Source organism: Colobus angolensis, unplaced genomic scaffold (genome assembly GCF_000951035.1).
Source record: "Colobus angolensis palliatus isolate OR3802 unplaced genomic scaffold, Cang.pa_1.0 Scaffold471, whole genome shotgun sequence".
NCBI lineage: Eukaryota > Metazoa > Chordata > Mammalia > Primates > Cercopithecidae > Colobus > Colobus angolensis.
In genome coordinates, this window is record NW_012118166.1 from 1,061,592 (window position 1) to 1,081,382 (window position 19,791).

General features: G+C 54.7%; 1 protein-coding gene across 4 annotated transcripts in view; it reads left to right on the top strand.

The window, feature by feature from the left end:
• DGCR2 (DiGeorge syndrome critical region gene 2) overlaps positions 1-14,791 on the top strand; it is an 86,927-nt gene extending 72,136 nt beyond the window's left edge. For all 4 annotated transcript variants that reach the window (XM_011958691.1, XM_011958693.1, XM_011958694.1 and 1 more), the window contains 4 exons: positions 2,522-2,725; positions 9,181-9,333; positions 9,862-10,098; positions 11,992-14,791. In XM_011958691.1, coding sequence (XP_011814081.1) covers positions 2,522-2,725; positions 9,181-9,333; positions 9,862-10,098; positions 11,992-12,248 — 851 coding nt within the window. In that variant the 3' untranslated portion in view covers positions 12,249-14,791. The remainder of the gene's footprint in view (positions 1-2,521; positions 2,726-9,180; positions 9,334-9,861; positions 10,099-11,991) is intronic.
• Positions 14,792-19,791: the final 5,000 nt, after the last annotated feature.

Genomic DNA, 19,791 nt, shown 5'->3' on the forward strand with positions numbered 1-19,791 from the left:
TTCTTTCTTTTTTTTTGAGATAGAGTTTCACTCTATTGCCCAGGCTAGAGTGAAGTAGTACAATCTTGGCTCACTGCAACCTCCACCTCCTGGTTTCAAGTGATTCTTGTGCCTCAGCTTCCCAAGTAGCTGCGATTGCCAACATGAGCCACCACCACACCTGGCTAATTTTTGCATTTTTAGTAGAGACAGGATTTCACCATGTTGGCCAGGCTGGGCGCAAACTCCTGACCCCCGGTGATTCACCTGCCTCTGCCTCACAAAGTGCTGGGATTACAGGTGCGAGCTGCTGAGCCTAGCCTCCTCTTATGGATCATTCTTTTGGTTTCAAGTCCAGGTACTCTTTGCCTAGCCTTACATTTCTTCTGTGGTTTTTCCCTAAAATTTTAATCATTTTCCATTTTACATTTAAGTCTAGGACGTGTTTTGAATGAGTTTTTTAATAAGGTGTGAGACTTAGGTCAAGGTTCTTTAGTCCAGTATAGCTTTGCTCCCACATACCACCTTTGTGCCATTCTTAGCAAATCTTAAGTGTGTTACATTTTTGTATGTTATAGACCCAGCACTACATTCCATACATATTATTTTATACAATTGCTTTTTAAATCAGCTAAGAGAATAAAGGAGGAAAACTATGCATGTAGGCTGTAATTTATAATCACATGATTGCCTTTACTGTTGCTCTTCAGTTTCTTGTTTGTATTCAAATTACTATTTGGGGATTGCATACTTTTAGCCTGAAAAGCTTCCTTTCGTGTTTCGTACAAGGTGAGTCTGCAAACAACTTCTCTCACTTGTTGTTTGGGAAAGTTTATTATACTTTTATTTTTCAGAAGATATCTTTCCTGGATTTGGATCTCGGTTGATGGTTTTCTGTGAGCAGTTATCCCACTGCCCCAGCCTCTGTTGTTTCTGCTGAGAAGTCAGTTGTTTGTCTTTTTGGGGTTCCCTGATAAGTAACAAATCATGTCCCATTCGCTGCTTTTCATATTTTTGCCTTGTCTTTCACTTTCGGCATTTTCACTCTGATGTGTCAGTTTGTGGCTCCTTTGCGTTTATCCTATGTGGAATTTGTTGAGCTTCCTGGATGTGTAGGTTATTGTTTTTCAATGAATTTGAGTAGTTTGGAACTGTTAGTTCTTCGAGTATTTGTTTTGCCTCTTTCTCTGTCTCCTCTCCCTCCTCTGCATTTGTTAATCCTGTTTCACATATGTTGGTGTGCTTAATGGTGTTTCACATTTCTCTGGGAGCTCTGTTCATTTCTCTTCATTCTTTTTTCTCTGTTTTAGCCAGGGAATAATTGTATGTGAGTATCTTGCCCTGGGAGTTCCTGACCACATGGGCGACCTAGATTTGACCCCAATCCTCTTTTTTTTTTTTTTTTTTTTTTTAAGACAGAGTCTCACACTGTCGCACAGGCTGGAGTGCAGTGGCACCGTCTCTGCTCACTGCAACCTACACCTCCTTGATTCAAGAGATTCTCATGCCTCAGCCTCCTGAGTAGCTGAGGTTACAGGCGCATGCCATCACGCTTGGCTAATTTTTGTATCTTTAGTGGAGACAGGGTTTTGCCATGTTGGCCAGGCTGGTCTCGAACTCCTGACCTCAGGCGATCCGCCTGCCTCGGCCTCCCAAAGTTCTGGGATTACAGGTGTGAGCTACTGCGCCTGGCTGACTGCAATCTTAAGTGAGGCATAGACCTGTGGTTGTGAAATTTCGGAAGAGTCTTTTTCTAGACATCCTTACCCCATTTGGAGACTGTAACAAGCTACCTTCTCATGTCTCTTTGCCTTTCACTGAGGGTAGCTCTCTTGGAGGCTCCTTCATCCCTTTTCTCTTCCTCCAGGCATTTGCAATATCTGCCTACCAGTTGAAGACTCTGGGTTTTTAGCCATGCATTCCTCTTACTCTTGTCCCAGGTCAGCTCTGTGCAGAGTGTGCCTCAGGTCCAGTGGACTGTCTTCCCAAGCAGAACTGGCAGCTTCCTTAGACACATTCTGATTTTGAAATGGTTAATACTCATAGCAGCTGCATCTTAGAATTGAGAAAATCTTGTAAGTAATCTACTTTGGCAACTTCAAGGCAAACACTTCTGCCGTGACCCTGGATTCTGGCACTCTGCTCCATCCTGGCTCTCTGGCCTCCATTTGCCCTGGCTGGATGTGCTTTGTTCTAGCGGTGTGTTGTAGTGACTTCCCTGTGCCATGTGCCACATCCATGACATTCCAGTCCTAGAAAGACTCTCAGCATAATCTGGCCAAGTCTTCAGTTGCCTTGTTGGTTCCCCAGGCCCAGGTAGGGAAGGTCAGCTCATGTCAAGTGGTGCAGCGGTGATGGCAGCGTTTGCTCACAGAGCTGTCTCAGAGGCTTTGATGCCACTGCTCTAGTGGGCATGTCTCACATGACCCCTCCAACTGCCTCATTCCCATTCTAAGGTAGCAGGTAGCATTCACAGGCCCACATGGGGAGGCTAGCTTTTTTGGCTATGTATACATCTGTACACAATGTATGCTCATTGCAGGTCAAACATGTGTTGACATCAAGGACAACGTGGTGGATGAAGGGTTCTACTTCACCCCTAAGGGGGACGACCCATGCCTGAGCTGCACCTGCCATGGAGGGGAGCCTGAGATGTGCGTGGCTGCTCTCTGTGAGAGGCCCCAGGGCTGCCAGCAGTACCGCAAGGACCCCAAAGAGTGCTGCAAGTTCATGTGTCTGGACCCAGGTGAGACTCTTGATAGTAGGTCCCAAGTCAGCCTCCCTGTTTGGGGCTGGAGGCTAGGCATCCCTTTGCTTCCTCAGCGGTGAGGACTCGGGCAGTTTACAGAGCATGGCGCAGCAGCAGTGGCAGCGTTTGTCACAGAGATGTCTCAAAGACTTTGATGCCACTACTCTAGTGGGTGTGTCTGACACAACCCCTCCAGCTGCTTCCTTCCCATTCTGGGGTGACAGGCAGCGGTCACAAATGAACTTGAACTTGAGTGTGGCTGTTTGTCCACAAATCACCACTGACAGCTTCAAACCTATCTTCAAATCTCCACCTCTAGGGTTTAAGCCATTCTTCTGCCTCAGCCTCCCCAGTAGCTGGGATTACACGCGTGTGCCACTATGTCCAGCTAGTTTTTGTATTTTTACTAGAGATGGGGTTTCGCCATGTCGTCCAGGCCAGGTCTTGAACTCCTGACCTCAGCTGACCCACCCACCTCAGCTTCCCAAGGTGCTGGGATTACAGGCATAAGCCACCACACCCAGCCTAGACTTCTAATTTATGTCCACATTGGAACTCTTCCTGTTCTGTAGTATGATACGGAGGGTAGTGACAGTTGTCATTGCTTACAGTCATCCGTTTTTACCTTAGAATCTTCAAGAAAAAGATGAAATATTATTCTCAGTTTCGAGATCAGACTCCTCACCACCAGGCGGGGCTTTAAGGTAGACAGTACAGGGAATCTGATCTCGGGGTGATCCTCTTCCTTCCACTTGCGAAAAGAGAGGGGCAGATGGGTCGCTGCTCTCTGAGATGTTAACACACCTCACACTCCAGGGGCATGCTTTGTCATTCTGCACACCAGTGTAGCTGCAGCTCTGTGTGAATTCAGATCTCAAGAGAAATGTAAATCAAAAGTATGAGTTTCTTTCTTTCTTGGGTTCCACAGTAAGAATGAAATGATGGGGACTTACTGAAGTCCCTGGACTTGTGGACCCTGTAGAAGAGCAGCTTTGGCAGGGTGTGATGGCCGTCTCTGTCTCTAGGGTCCCTGTAGAGGAGAGGCTGCAACTAGAGGCTGGGCCACAACAGTGAAAGCTGCCCCTGAGTGCAATGTTGTCAGTGTCCCTCCACACCAGGAGGCTGCTGGGTGGGAGGACAGAGCCGGCCTCCAGAGGCCGTGTCTGAGGCTGGGTGAAAGTGAGCATTCTGGCATGCACCATTAGACATGTGAAGTTGACTGTGGTGAGCACAAGGCTACATTTGCAGCCAGGCCCACCAGAGGACCCAGAGCTAGAGGGTGATGCTTGGACCCCATTCTACAGGGCAGTTTCTCCTCGTATCAGGTGCATGTCTGTTTAAGGCCATGAGAAACACCAGTTGAGTGCTTACCAAGTTCCCTGTGCCCAGCCACATAACTTTAAACCTCCAACTTAGTGACGGGCTACAAGAGTCAAACTGTTCACAAGCCATGCTACCTGGACTCCTGGTTCCATTTCTCAGGAGTCTACCAGTGCTGCCTTGCCACTCTGTCCAAGCTTTGTAAGAATGCCTAGATGTGTACAAGGATGACCCATTTGTGGACATGTATGGCCTAAAGAGCCTGCCCAGCCCCAAGGACTTCTTAGCAAAGCAGGGTCCTTAGTGCATCTGGGTGGGCCCAGAGCAGCTGCAGCCCTCTCTCCTGCACGGCCAGAGCAACTTAGCTGGGCCCTGCTCTGCCCACCCTGTGGCCATGCTTCCATGGGCTCCTGACTCTCCTAGGGGCCTTCTCCTGGGAAGTGCTCATACTGCATTAAGAACCGAGACACTATCACCAAAACTGGAGACTCTGGGAATAGGATGTCATGTGTTAAGCATCAGAATGTCCCCTTCAACAAGCTAAGAGTGTCTACTTTTGCCACCCTGTCATCATTGTGCTCAAGGTCAAAGCCACTGCCAGAAGGCAAGAAGAAATGAAAAACCATCCAGGCCAGAGGGGAAGAAATGAAACCATCTCCTTTTACAGATTACATGGCGGCATAGAAAATCCTAGGGAATCTGCAGGAAAGTTACTAGAACTAATAAGTGTGTTTAAGCAAAGTCTCCAGATAGAAGGTCAACTTAACAAAAATTCATTATATTTATATAATCTACCTGTAACGGTTGAAAATTGAAATTTTTGAGAGAAGCACCATTAATAATAGCACCAAAAAACATGAAATACCCAATTATAAATAATATAAAATATGTGCACTTTCTGTTTGCTGCAAACTGTAAAACCGTAATGAAAAAAAATCAAAGGCTTAAATAAAAGGGAAGACACCATGTTCATGGATCAGGTGTCTCAATATCATTAGGAGGTTAACTCTTCCCAAATTATAGATTCAGTATAATCCCAGCCAAAATTCTAGCAGACATTTTTGTAGGTATTGAAAAGCTAATCCTAAAAGTTAGGTGGGGCCAGGCGCGGTGTCTCACACCTGTAATCCCAGCACTTTGGGAGGCTGGGGAGGGTGGATCACTTGAGGTCAGGAGTTTGTGACCAGTCTGGCCAACATGGTGAAGCCCCATCTCTACAAAAAATACAAAAATTAGTTGGGCGTGGTGGCTCATGCCTATAATACCAGCTACTCAGGAGGCTGAGGCAGGAGAGTCACTTCAACCTGGGAGGTAGAAGTTACAGTGAGCTGAGATCACGCCACTGTACTCCAGCCTGGGTGACAGAGCGAGACTCCATCTTAAAAAATAAAAATAAAATAAATAAAAGTTAGGTGGGCTGGGTTCAGTGGCTCATGCCTGTAATTGTAGCACTTTGGGAGTCTGAGGCAGGAGGATTGCTTGAGGCCAGGAGTTCAACCTGGCCAAAATAGCAAGATCCTGTCTCTTAAATAATAAAAAGATAGATAAAAGTTGGTGGAAAGGCCAAATAATTAGAATAGCCAAAGTAGTTTTTACAAAGAACAAAGTTGGAGGATCCATGCTGCCTAATTTATGAGTGTGGTACTGATGAAGGAATAGACACATGGATCAATGGAACAGAGCAGTCCAGAAATAGTTCCACACTACATATAATCAAGTGATCTCTCTCCTTTTGTTTGTTTGTTTGTTTGTTTAAGACTAGTCAAGTGCAGTAGTGAGAACAGGAAAAAAGTGGAACAAGGAGTTTGATGTGTTAACTGTGAACAATCAATTGAGATAACTCACTACCGTCATCTTTGACAAAGGTGCAAGGGTGGTTCAGTGGAGAAAGGAGAGTCTTTCAATGACTAGTGCTGGGACAGCAGGACATCCATATGCCAAAAAATGCAAACTTACACTATCCCTCCTTCTGTATGTAAAATTTACTCAAAATGGTCATAGACACAACTGTAAAACCTTGAACTGTAAAACTTCTATAGGAGAAAACATAGGAGAGAAATCTGTGACCATGGGCTATGCAACATTTTTAGCTTGATCCTTAAAAAAAACACAAATTTGACTTCATCAAAATTGAAAATTTCTGTTCTTTGAAAGACATTGTTAAGGAAATGAAAAGATAGGCCCCTGACTGAATCAAAACAAATATTTGCAAAACACACACCGAAGGTCTATATTCAGAATACACCAAAACTCAATAATAAGAAAACAAAACAATCCTATTGAAAAATGGCTTTAGAAGAAGATTTACTTTATTACACTTTACAAAAGAAGATACAGGATGGCAGTCAGGCACCTGAAATGATGCTCAGTATTGGCCATTAGGGAAGCAAACTAAATCCACATGGGGTACCACCCCTGCTCGGAAGGCTGAAATCATGAAACTGACAGCACCAAGTGCTGGCCAAGGTGCATAGCAGCTGAAACTCATGCTGCCCTCTGCCCCTGCTTGCTCTGCTGCTGTTGGGCAGCCCTGATATGATGAGGTTCACAGAGGCATGTTGAGGTGTTTGGCTGGTGCAGCTGCCAGGCACAGAGCCCATATTGGGCTCCTGGTCTCAGCTTCTGATCCCTGCTGACCTTCTGCTCCCCTTGCCGTCTCTGATGGAGATTTTGAAACTGTTAGGAGGTAACCAAGCTCAGTGAAACGGTGAGCTCGTTGTCATTGGAGTTCTTCATGCACAGGCTGGATCCTCTGGGAGCTACAGGATAGCTCAGAGACAAAAGACAACCCCAGCTGTGCAGCCCAGAACTCCATGGAGGGAGCAGCCCTATCAAGGGGCCTCTGGGGTCCCTGGGCTGGCCTCTGGCTTCTGGGGCAGGCTCTGTTCTTTGTGCTTGACTACAAGTGGCTTAGTTCTGAGAGATGATTATTTCTGGTCTCCACCTTGAGGTACAATTGGGACCTTGACCATGTCCTTGGGTTTATTTTAGAACTGATTTAAGAGTTAGTCATTGCAAAGGGGCTGCTTCCTTAGGAGCTCCCCTGGTATCTCTGAACTGGCCTCCAATGAACAGGCACGTTGCCAGTCCCTGGGCCACTGAGCTTTCGCCCACTGATGAGAGTGCCCTTGAGACTGGAGGAGGGTCAGAAGCATCAGAAAAAGCAGCTAATTGGTGAGAGGATGTATCCTTCTCACATGTTCACTTCATGTGTTGTCAGCAAGAAATGCAGCTTTCGGAGGTGCTTCCTGGCCCCGTGGGAGAAGGGCAGGAGCTGGTGCTGCCATCTCTGTGGGCATGGAGTGTCCTGGGCTAGCAGGAATGACTTGAGGGCTCTGGGAGCCCAGCCACTCACATGGGGGTTGTGAAGTGTCTCCTTGGGGCAGGCAGTGGGAGTCCTGCCTGCCGAGATTGTTGCAGAGGTGGGAGTGGCCATTCCTAGCTTAGCAGGCTCCCTGCTGGTGTGGGGTCCTCCTCCTTCCAGGAGCTGATGGGTCACTCCTCGTTCTGAAGTCTCCCTGGCCTTCACTCTTGGTCTGTGGAGGCAGCTACTTCTGGGACCACTTCCTGGTTCCACTATTCTGTGACTTCTGTGAGTTGCCAGTTTACCTAGGTCAGGAGTGCGTGGAAGTGCCAGCATGTTATAGATGCGTAGCTGGCACAAATTCTCCCTTCATGCCTGCTGCCACTCACATCATCTCTGCCTCCCCATGGGCAGCTCATAGCGAGCCCCTAGCCGGGTGTGCACTGCACCAGGGCAGGGTGTCTCACTCTTGGCACTGTTGACATTTGGACCAGATATTGTGTGATGGGGGCTGTCCTGGAGTGTGTTGAGCAGGACCCCTGGCCTCCACCTGCTGAATACTAGTAGCATCCCAGCCAAGTGGTGGCTAGGAAAAGCATGAAAGGGTCCAAGAAGAGCAGAGGAAGGTGCAGCAGCTTAGACCCGGTGCTCCTTGGCGTCTAGCCTGGCTGGGACTCAGCTTCATGGCCCCTTCTGCCCACTCACCCAGCAAAGAGGTGGAGTCGGGTCCACCCAGCCCTCCACACCTATGCCTGGTGCGTGTGTACCCAGTGTGTGGGTGTGGCTGAGCCAGGAGAGCATCTCAGCGGGGAGCTTGTGGGACCCAGTGCTGTGTCCAGGTGTCATCTGCATGTGTGTGCTGGGGCTGGGTGCATCAGGGGATGCGCATTTTCTCTGCCATGGCTTGTTAAGGATTGAAGTGACAGGCTTCACTCCCAACCACAGCAGAGGCTCATTTATGAAACGATACCTGAATTGACCATGCGGCTGCCCACAGGGGCTCACTGTTCCCCCACATAGTCCATCAGGGAGTTGTGGCAGTCTGAGTCCCAAATGTACCTTGTACTGTCGCTTCTCCCAGTCTGTTGCTACCTGGTCCAGGCCTCTGTCATTCCCTTCTCTGCCGCGGCAGGTCCTCCTCCTGGCTTCCTGACGCCCTATGCTACTCTCTTGCAGCCTGTCCTCCCCACGGCAGCCGCCCAAGCCATGCTCCGCAGGGACGCCACCCCCACTCCAAACTGGCGGCAGCTGTCATGAGACCCCTGCCTACCTGGCCAACCTGGCCTCCCACCAGGACAGGGCTGTCCCTCACCTCCCCCTGGCTCATCTTGTTGGGCAACTGAGCACCTTCCTTCCAAGGGCCCAGGCCTCAGACAGAAGGAAAGCTGCTGTTGGACGGATATGGGTGGTGGCCTGTGCACAGCCCTGGCCCCTGGAAAAGGATGTGCACCGTTGCAGGAGGGCCGCTCCCCAGCCGCACCTGGGGCATACAGCGCGTGAGCGCAGCCTGCTAGGAGTGCTGGTCCTAGGACAGGAAACCCCACTTTGCTCCAGTGATGGTCAGATGGGCGTTAGCACACAGCAGCCCCAGGGGCCATGGGGAGATGCTCCTCCTGACCTGAGATTCGCTCTTCTGCTTCTGTGCTGTCACCATGTTCTTGATTTTGAGTGGCCTTATTTCACATGTATCCTGAAGATGGTTGAGTGCAGGGAAACACCGCGTGCCTCGTCCACACAGCCCGCCTGGGCAGGAGGATGACAGCATCCCCAGCCCAGCACGAGGGTGGTCCCCCTTCTCAGATCGGCCATTTCCTTCCCTCCCCGTCAGATGGCAACAGCCTATTCGACTCCATGGCCAGCGGGATGCGCCTGGTTGTCAGCTGCATCTCCTCCTTCCTCATCCTGTCCCTGCTGCTCTTCATGGTCCACCGGCTGCGCCAGCGGCGCCGGGAGCGCATCGAGTCCCTGATTGGAGCAAATTGTGAGTGCCCTCTGAGGGCCACAGCCCTGGTCCCCATCCCCACCCCAGGTCACCCCTGTCTCCATGAGCTCCCCATCCCTGGACAGAGAGGGCAGAGGCAGGTGGAGGGCCCCCTGGTCAGATTTGAATGCCGCATGTTGTGGGGTCTGTGTCCTCACCTGTGGGCCAGGAAAGTTCTTGCCAAGACCCTCCTTACTCCTCCCAAACCACAGGGTGGGCACAACTCGGAGGCCTCTGAGGGTCAGAGGCCTGGATCACCCCCCTGCTGGAGGGCTGTGGGCAGCCAGAGGCTGGGTCTGGCAGAAGTGTCAGCCCAGAGGGACAGATGGGTGTGGTGAGGGTGGGACGTGCCACGGAGCACACCGGGGGTCTCATGGGGATGCCGAATGTGGCTGAGGGGTAGGCAGCGGGGCCAGGTGTGTGCACTCAGGTACGGCAGGCCCAGCCTGAGGGTGGGGGGCTCAGGAGCCAGGCAGCCTGCCCCCAGTGACTTGTCTCTGTTCCCGTTCCACACTTTTGATGGCCCAGTGCACCACTTCAACCTCGGCCGCAGGATCCCTGGCTTTGATTACGGCCCAGACGGGTTCGGCACAGGTCTCACGCCGCTGCATCTTTCTGATGACGGAGAGGGTGGGACTTTCCACTTCCACGACCCTCCACCTCCCTACACGGCATACAAGTACCCGGACATCGGCCAGCCCGACGACCCCCCGCCGCCCTACGAGGCCTCCATCCACCCGGACAGTGTGTTCTATGACCCTGCAGGTGCCTGACTCCCCAGGGACAGGGAACACCTTGTCAAGTAACCTGCCCCGCTGCGGAGGCCTGGGGCCTCACTTCTCTCCGGCTTTGTCTTTGGCTTTTCCTGTAAGGCTTCTCCTGGGGCTGCCCGTGCAGAAGGGATCCTGATCTCCCTGCCTGGCCGTCCCTGGCGATCTGTGCAGAGAGCTCTGAGGCCTGAGACCCCTCCCTCCTCCCTCCCTCCCTTCTGTGAGCACCTGTCACCTGGGCAGCCCTCAGGGCCCTCATCCCAGCTCTAGAGACCTGGGGAGCCGGGCACCGGCAGTTGTGAGGACAGGGCTGGCCCAGACCCAGGAGCCAGTCAATTGTCTGTAAAGACACATGAGCTACAGACACCATGGTGACAGCCCCTCGTGTCATGTCAGGAGGCAGCTCTGTGAGGTGGGAGGAAAGCGTGGCTTCTGTGCCACTGGCCCATAGTTGGAATCTGCCACCCATGACAGTGGCACCATCTCTCAAGGCTACGTAGCTAAGGAGAGGCAGGCCCCCGACCCCTGGCCTGTCCCTGTCTCTGGTGAGCAGTGCAGGTGTACCATCCCATCTCCCTGTGCATTAGGCCCCTAACACACACAGACCTGTAGTGTACTTGGCAGGCAGTGCCACCCCAAGGCGGCTGTCTCCTTGCATGCCCGCACATCTCAGCAGAATGGGCATTGTCAGGCTGGTGCTGCTGTGCCAAAAGGTCTGAGTCCTATTTGTTTGATCAGCTGTCACAGCTCTTGCATGATCTGGGGGTGCAGAAAAGACTTGGATTTGACCCCTGCCCTCAGGACACAAGATTGTCACAGTCTTCCAGGGTAGGACCAGCTTCCTACAAGGGATGCCAGTGGGTGGCAGCAGATTCCAGATACCTCAGTGGGCCAGGCTGCAGAGCAGGGTGGGGGCTGTGAGGGGCTGACCAGGAGGGAGATGCGTAAGCTGTTAGCTTTCAGACAGCGCGGCCTGTGGTAATGACAAGCAGGCAGCCCAGGCACAGTGGCTCACACCTGTAATCCAGCGCTCTGGGAGGCTGAGGCGGGAGGAGGGGTCTCACTATGTTGCCTAGGTTGGTTTGAGAGCAGCCTGTGAGACCTCCATCTCCACAAAAAATTCAAAACTAGCCATGCATAGTGGGTACACCTGTAGTGCCAGTTACTGGGCAGGCTGAGACTGGAGGATCACCTGAGCCCAGGAATTCTAAGCTGTCATGAGCCATGGTCACGTCACTGCACACCAGCGTGCAGTCTTTTAAGATCCTGTCTCTTAAAAAAAAAAAAAAAAAACAAGTAATAAAGATCGGGCAAAACAAAGCGAGTGGACTCCTTACCACACAGCCTGCCTTGGATCAGAGCTTCCTGCAGACACCTGTGTGGTTTCCAGGCCGCTCCCTGCAGCCCTGTTGCCCACACGATGGTTGTCACATTCCAGCTGCAGTCCTGAATGTTGTTCCACCCACCTGGGACCAGTGCCTCCCTAATGACAAACGCCCCTGACTTCCAGCTGAGCCGTGTCTTCACCCGTACTGAGTCTGAGACAGTTTCCCTTTGGGCCCCTCTGTTGTAGTGACTGCTAGTCAGTGTGTCTCCCCGACCTGACACCGATGGTGGGACAGGCGTGTGTCTGCCATTTGAGATGTGTCCTGCACCTTGCATATACCAGGTTCCCAGCCACAGGGAGCAGTAGGTACAACAGGGGTCATGTGGGGCAGGCTCCTCCTTCAAAATCTGAGGCCCAAGGGAGCCACCCAGGTGTTGCTCACCACCCAGCTTCACAGGGGTGTTCAGGCAGGAGGAGTGTCTCCTGGTTCTGCCCAGCTCCCCTGCATCCTCTGTGCCAGGCCTGTATCTGTCTCTGACGCCCTTCTGTCTCTCCCTGCAGACGATGATGCTTTTGAGCCCGCGGAGGTCAGCCTGCCAGCCCCTGGGGATGGTGGGAGTGAAGGTGCATTACCCCGGCGCCTGGAGCAGCCTCTGCCCACTGTGGGGGCCTCTCTGGCAGACCTGGAAGACTCTGCCGACAGCAGCAGCTCCCTGCTCGTGCCCCCTGACCCTGCCCAGAGTGGGAGCATCCCAGCTGCAGAGGCACTGCCAGGGGGCGGGCGCCACAGTCGCAGCTCCCTCAATACTGTGGTGTAGACGGCCCGGCCTGTACCCCAACGGTCTGGGAGCACCTGTCTGTTGTCGAAAACACCAGTCCCTGGGGAGACTTGAAAGGCCCCTGTCCCAGCCTGGACGCCGCGCACTGCCGCACATCACTGGTGGGCATGCGTGTGTACATAGAGACCACAGCCCGCCTCCTGCCAAAAGAAGTGATGGCCTGCACGGAGCTTCCTTGAGGGCTTCAGAAACATGCTTAGCTTTGGATCACTGTCTTCGCCATATAAATGGCAGAAGAGTGACAAAATTCGTTCAGACCACACATTTTAGAGGCAGGGAATGAAGAAGGTACTGTGGGCCATGGCCACACCCAACGCATCTGTGGTGGGCCTGCTTGCTGCAGTGTGCTGTCCAGAGACCTGCTGACCCAGTCTGGGATGGGCACAGCGGGGGCTGCCACGGTGCCCCTCGCTGGCCACCCTCAGGAGGGGCCTCTGGACTGTCAGTGTGGTGTAGGCAGTGGGTCTGCTTCAGGGAGGCAGCCTCTGAGTTTGCCACAGTGGCTGCACTGAAGACGGCCCCACAAGCCCAGTTGTGAATATCAGGGCGGCCCTGCCCCTGGCTGGGAGCTCCCTTGGGGCTCTGGAAACTGAACCCCTGAGAAGGAGAGCTTGGAAGGAGGTTGAGCTCTTCACTGTGTCTTTCCATCTGGGCTCTGCAGCCTAGCTCTGTGGCAGGAGGCCTGACCCCACCCCGTCAATCCCTCCCAGCATTGCTGTGCATGGATCCCTCAGGAAGAAGCTCTGGAGTGGGGCTGTGCTCTGCTGGGCTCTGGAGACTGAGCTGCCTCCTGTCTCTCCACTCTGGAGCCCTGGGCTCTTGCCTCCTGTTGAATTGCCGCTGGGCCTGCCCCAGACCCTGTTTGTGCCATAAAGGGTTGCTTCATTGCAGGAGGGGTGGCTGAAACCACCATCCTGGGCTGCATCTTTCTCCTTAAAGTCCACTCCTTTCATCACCGCCACTGCTGCAGCTCAGTGCCCAGCGGCCGCATGCACACCTCCGGGCCCCTCCTCAGCAGTGCAGGGGCTGGGGGCCCTGCCTGGGACCCTTTTGCCTGAAGGACCCTGTTGCCTGCTCCTGGGCAGTGGTCTTGTTGCCTGACACAGGGCCTTTAACATTTCTGAGGTTTGGAGATTAAGCGGGTTCTGTGCGATTTTTAGCACATTCATCTTTTCTACGTTGAATGTCTGAATCTTTCCTTTATATGTTTGTGTGTCTCTGTGTGTATGTGGCCAAGCGTTTGCAGGTGAGGGTGGCACATGGAACTTTGCAGGTCAGTGAGGGCCCACTCTTCCAGGGTCATTGACATCCTGGGCTGTGCTGAGGCAGGGCTGTCTCACTCAGTCTTTCCAGACCTACAGGGGCAGCACTTGGGAGGCCTGGCTGAAGCATGCAGTTCTGTGGCGCTGCTCGGGGACAGACTCCATGTACAGTCCACTTCTTGACACATTCTCACACTGTGGCTGGAGACCCATTTTTTCCATCCCATGTGGAATGAGAATCTTGAGTTACCCATGGACAGACTTGACCTTTGTGCCAGAGCTGTGAGTGAGTTTTGTCACTGAATTGCCTGTCCCTGACCTTGGCCTGCTGGAGCATGATGCTAGAGGCTGTGTGCTGGCAAGCTTGCGCTCCTCTTGGAGAAGGGCTGCTACTTCTTGAGAAGGAAGTTCTGGCCACAAGAGTCCCCCGCTGGCTGCAGAAGACAAAACAGGAAGCACGTCATGTGTCCCACATGCACTGGGGCAGGGCAGCCAGGTTCCAGAGCAGCAGGCATGTGCGTTATGGGTGCCCGGTGGCCAGTGAGGGCCTGAGGACCACGCAACAGAGTTCCCCATGGGCCTGAGCCTGAGAGCTTAGAGGGTTCCTGCCTGGCCTCAGAACTGGGTGTGCAGGACGGTGGCTGGCACGAGGTGTGTGGGACTGGGACGCTTCCTTTGGGGACCAGAGGAACATTAGGGCCAGTCAGACGCATAGGGGGCAGCGAGGCAATGGGGTAAAGTGGACCATGCAGGCTGCAGAGGGTGGGCCTTGGGCTGGCCAGGGGTTACTGGGTAACCCCTTCCCCATGCGCCTCCACAAGCACTCAGGCCAGTCAGAAGGTCCACATGGCAGAGCTGCCGAGAACACCACTGCCTCTGTGGCTCCAGGAGGCCCTTGGGGGCGTGAGGAGAGCTGGACTCGCTCATCTATCCTTGCACCGCCATCCAGAATGCCCCCTTTGCAAGGCCTGCTGCAGCCCCCAGTCTGACCAGCAAGTCCCGGGGCCACCCTTGCCGAACCTTGTGCTCCAGGGGTCCTCCTCACCCAGGACCACCTTGCCACAGTTTCTCGGAGACCAGGTGCCCTCTGACCTGCCATGTGGAGGTGGGATTTGATACTGTACATTGTCTTGATGCCTGTTTTTTTTATGTTTTCCTTTCATTAAGGGTTTTTAGTTTTTGGTTGGGTTGACACTAACTTTTCTTAAGATGCTGTGAGAACCATTTCATCCAAATGCCAAATAAACTTGTGTTCTGGAAGAAACATGGTCAGTCCTTGGTGTGACCCCCACGGCTGCCACAGGCTAAGGTGGAAGAGACTGGGTACCCACCTTTCAGCAGAATGCTCCTAGGGTTTGCAGCCCTTGCAGGCGTCCAGCAAACCCCCTGAGGACCAGGCAGAGCTGAGCCTGGAGCCCCCAGGTAGGGTGTGCAGGGAGAGCAGCAGCCCTGAGCTGCCTACAGCTATCCTGCAGCACCCAGCCTCGCTCGGGGCATTGGCTGCTGCCTTGGCAGGTGTTGCTGACTTGCACAGGATCCACATAGAGGCTGCTTGACACCATCTGGGAGCCAGCATGGGACGGGGTGTCTGGGCAGGGCTTGGAACCTGGCCGTCAGCCCCATCTGCTCTAAGCTACCCTCATCATCCAGGTGGCTGGAAATAGCCCCTCTCTCCAGTCCAAGCCACCTAGTGTTACAAAGTAGCCTAGGTCCTCTGCAGCCTCTTGACACATGTCCAGCGGTGCCATCTCTGGGTCTCCGAAGGTAGGGGGCCCAGGAAGTGTGATTGCATGCCCTGCTCTGGGGGCATTCCAGGTGTGTATACTTGGGGGAAGTCTGGCGGCCGGACACGAGAGGGATCAGGGTTAGGAAAGGAGCTGGTAAGTCCCTTGGCAGGGATGGGAGCCTCAAGGTTGCGGCCCCTCATTTTTTATCCCATCTTCTGGGGCAGGATTGGAGTGGTGGTGTTGAGTCCTGGGCACACAGGTCACTGTCAGCACTCTGGACAGAGCCCCAAGCCCTGCCTCTGGGTAAGGGCCGTCTTCCCATCCCCAGTGTGGGTAGGGCCCTGCCCTCTGGCGATTGGAAAGAGGCGTGAGGTGCAAAGAAGTCCCCTCCTCTGACCTCCTGCAGGGCTCCGTCTTGGCCTGGATCCACAGGGGGGCCCGAGTAGGAGGCAGGCTGTGGTCTTGGGATGGGGTGGCAGTTCCATGCCCACAGTGGGGCAAGAGACATCCTACACCTTCCTCCTATCCTTGCCCCGAAGGTCATGGGTGCTGGGGTCCAAGGTGCCCTCACTGACCTTTCTTGCTGGTGGCTTTGGAGTGTCATTCTGGTCCCCAGCCTCTGTTTCCTGGACTGTAAGTGGGGGTAATAATAGGTCACCGCTCCCCTGCAGGATTAACCTCAGCGATTGTTGCTGGCACTCAGTGCAGCCCTGGGACCAGAGCGCACCTGGGTGAGTTTGGAAAGCTTGCTGTCTTCTTGGTGGCTCTGCCTGGGGACCGCCTCCTCCCACCCTCTCCTCAATAGCCATGCCCCTAGCCCACCTAGCTAATGAATACATACGTAGCAGCCAGGCCAGCAGCCTGGCCACTTTCTAGTCTTTCCTAGCTGCGGCTGCCACTGAGCCACACGCGCCCCTGGCATCGTGCTCACCTTCCTTGTGGTGCAGCTGGTGTGGTGCAGACTGAGAGTGGGCACTAGGACTCTGCCTGTCTGGTCTCCACTCTATCCTCTCTTGCCATGCTCCACCACCCCTTAGGTCTTGCCACTGGGGGTGGGGAGGGACTGGGGGCAGAAAATACTGGGGTAGGGGTGACAGGAGAAAGGGTTCTTCACTGGCCTCCCCTGGCCTAAGCCCCTGGCCTACTTCATTCTTGGACTCCAGCTGATGGCATGGGGCTTAGAGAGGGCCCAGATGACTGGCCTCTCAGCTGAGACCCCTGCCCACTGTCTCCATAGGCGCCTGCTGCTGCGACTCCCAGGACCCCACGTGTGGTGAGGACAGAGTGTCATGTGAGGCTGTGTGAGATCAGTCTGTGTCCTAGGACCACCAGAGCATGTGCCTGTGGTGCAAGAGTGGCCAAGAGACAGTGTGCACCCTGCACTCTGTGGTCTTTGCAGGTTTCTGTCTGTAGTCCTCTGCCCCAGTGACTGGGCATCAGTGCAAGTGTGTGACTGTCCCCCTGTGTGTGAGTCTGGGCCTGCTGTGACCGTCAGTCCTGAGTCAGTCAAGGCTGGTGTGCCACTGTGGCCAGCCCAAGCATGTGCAGGTGATAGAGGTCCCAGTGTGGGTGTGCAGCTGTGTGCCGGAGACCCTTCCGCCTTCATCTCACCATGGGGCAGTCAACCTGGAGACTAGATGGCTAGGTCAGATGCAGGGTACAAGAGAAGGGGGGCGCTGTGACCTGTTCAGGTGTGGGGGAAGCAGGGAGCTGGGTTTCCTGAGGCTGGGCTATCCTCTGGGTGTATGGGGGCCACCCTCTGCTGCACCCCCAGGCTGCCTCCCTGACTCCCCCACCCCAAAGACCCCAGTCCTTGTTCTCACAGGCCCCACCCACTGGAAGAAGCTGGCCCCAGCCTGTGGGGGCCCAGGCCAGTCCCCCATCGACACTGACCTTCACAGGGTCCAGCGGAACTCTACCCTAGAGACCTTCATCTTCCAAGGCTATGACTCAGCACCTCGAGGCCCTGGGACCCTGGAGAATGACAGCCACACAGGTCAGCACCCTGAGGTCAGGATCCCTCCTAGGCAGGGGCAGGAGCCCCACACAGGGCATGAGAGCTCCTGCGTGTACACAGGGACCAGGACTCCCTACACATGGGAGCTGAGACACCCTACAGGGCCAAAAACCCTCCACAGGGGCTAGTTCCACAGGGAAGGAGCATCCTCACAGCAGTCCAGATGCGCCCTCTGTGTAGGCGCCAGGCCCCACCCTACAAACCACAGCCAGCCGTGGCCCCTGAGGACCAGGAGTCAGGGTCTCTGGCAGGGCCAGGATCTCTGACCACACACAGCTGGGCTCAGCTCCACCCCAGGAGGGCTGCCCTTCCTTGCCATGCTGGGTGTAGGCGGGGAGGGTTTCCCCTGCCGTCTGGAGCTCTGCTCTGCTGACCAGCAGGAGCCTTGGACACCATGGGTCCCATTCAGTGGGGGCAATGGGGCCCCACTGGGAAACAGCCTGGCCTGAGGAAGGGCCTCTGCTCATACCCTGTGTCCTAATGGCACAAGGTGGGCAGGTGGTGAGGTAGAAAGGGTGTCATGTGCCTCCTCCCCGTCATTGCTACTCTGAATGGACGCTGATCCTCAGAACCACCTGGAGATTTGAGGGGGCTGGGCTGCTGTCGCCTGCCTACCGCACACTGCAGCTGCACTTCAACTGAGCGGGAGCTGGAGCTGAGCAGACTGGGAGCACGGCCAGGACAGGCAGAGCCAGGCTATGGAGGTAGACTCGGGCACGAGGTGGGGTGGCCGGAGTGCTCCCACGGAGGTGAGAGAGAGCAAGGTGGGGGCAGCTGTGTGTCTCGCCCCATACCGCTCACGTATAACTTCCGCCCACACTTAAGGGGCACGCCATATTGGCCTCCTGCAGAGCCTCGGTCCCAGCAACAGCCCCTTGCTCTTCCCCCACCCTAGCAGGTGTGCACTGGGCTCTGATGGGCTCAGCTTGTGGTTCGGTCAACCGTGGGCAACCCTCCATGTGAAATAAACAATGAAAAAAAAATGCACAGAGTGACCTTAGCCTGATGTGGTGTAGTTGGGGGTGGGGGTGGGGGGTGTGTGTGTGTGTGACCCGGCGCAGTCCTCCACTGCAAGAGGAGCATTTCCTGCCCTAATCCCATTGAGGCCTCAGTGTGCCTGTCTGTTCCGTGGGAACCCTCTGAGTGACCCTCTCCTACCTCACCAGAACCCGGGACTCTCCAGGTTCCTCTCAGAGGGGGAAGGGCCCCCACCCTTATCCTACACATTGTGTCTGACTCCCCTGGTCAGATGGAAGGAGAAAATCTAGCAGTCAGAAATTCCACTGTTAGGCCAAGATTACATTATTTTTATTTAAAAAATAAGCTGGGTGACCAACCCAGGGACACTGTGCTCTGCTAAATGATGACTCCAGCTACATTTCCCAAGGCCAAGAGATGAGAAGCTGCTGGCTCCAGGCTCCGCTGCAGGCTGCCCTGGCTGAGTGGGTGCTGGGCACCACAGAGGGCTGCCTGGTGTTGCCAAGCCATGCCCCGGTGCCTCCCTGAGAGTTCTGCTGTGGAGTCTGCATGGAGGGTGACTCTGGAGAGATGTTCGTGTCCAGGTGGCTGCCTGTGGTCTGGCTAAAGGGTGAGTATTCTTGATGTCACCGCCCAAAGTAAAGCTGGGTCCACGGGACACGGACTGGGTGAGGCTCTGTGTCCAGGTGATGCTATCCAGTGAGAGAGGTCCCAGTCAGAGTGAGGCTGATCGGAGGCCGCTGTCCAGTTGGTGCCGTGTGGAATGTGATTATACTGGTTGACATCGTCCTGAGGGACATCACCAGCTGCGTGTCTCAGCCGTCCTGTGTCCCTGGGTTCTGTGCCCTTGTGTGTGGGTGACACTATTCCAGTGCGTGGAGACCCTGCCTCCTCATGAGACCTTGAAAGAAACAGAACCTGCAGTCACCCCCAAGGAAGGGGAGTCTCAGAAGGGGAACACCCTGGAGGCTGACCCAGCCCTGACCCAGACCCAAGGCCCAAAGGCCCAGCTCTAAGGTCCAAAGGGGCTCCACCCCGTTCTCTAACCGGACTCAGTCTCTGGCAAGGACGCAGGCTGCCATCCGCACTCCCCAGACGCACATGGCCCACCCTCCGCCCGTCCCGCGCCCACCCCCTCCCTCCAATACCAGAGCCCTAGCTGGCGGCACCTGGGCACCCTTCTGGCTCAGAGCCACGCTCCACGAGGGGGACCGATCTGTTCACTTGCCCCGTCCTGGGGGTACCAGAGTAGCCAGCGCGACGCCTTCCGCACCTCTCCTAGGCCGCCCTTGTGCGGCCTTCCTCAGTCCCCGCCACCTTGCCGGACCCCAGGAGGCACCGGCATCTTCTTGTGGTTCTTCCGGGCCGGGGTTCGGTGCGCTCCGCCGTCTGCTGGGCCGTCTGGGGCGTCGTCTGCGGTCCTGGAGGCGGCGACCAGGGCGCTCACTTGCCCCGTCCTGGGGGTACCAGAGTAGCCAGCGCGACGCCTTCCGCACCTCTCCTAGGCCGCCCTTGTGCGGCCTTCCTCAGTCCCCGCC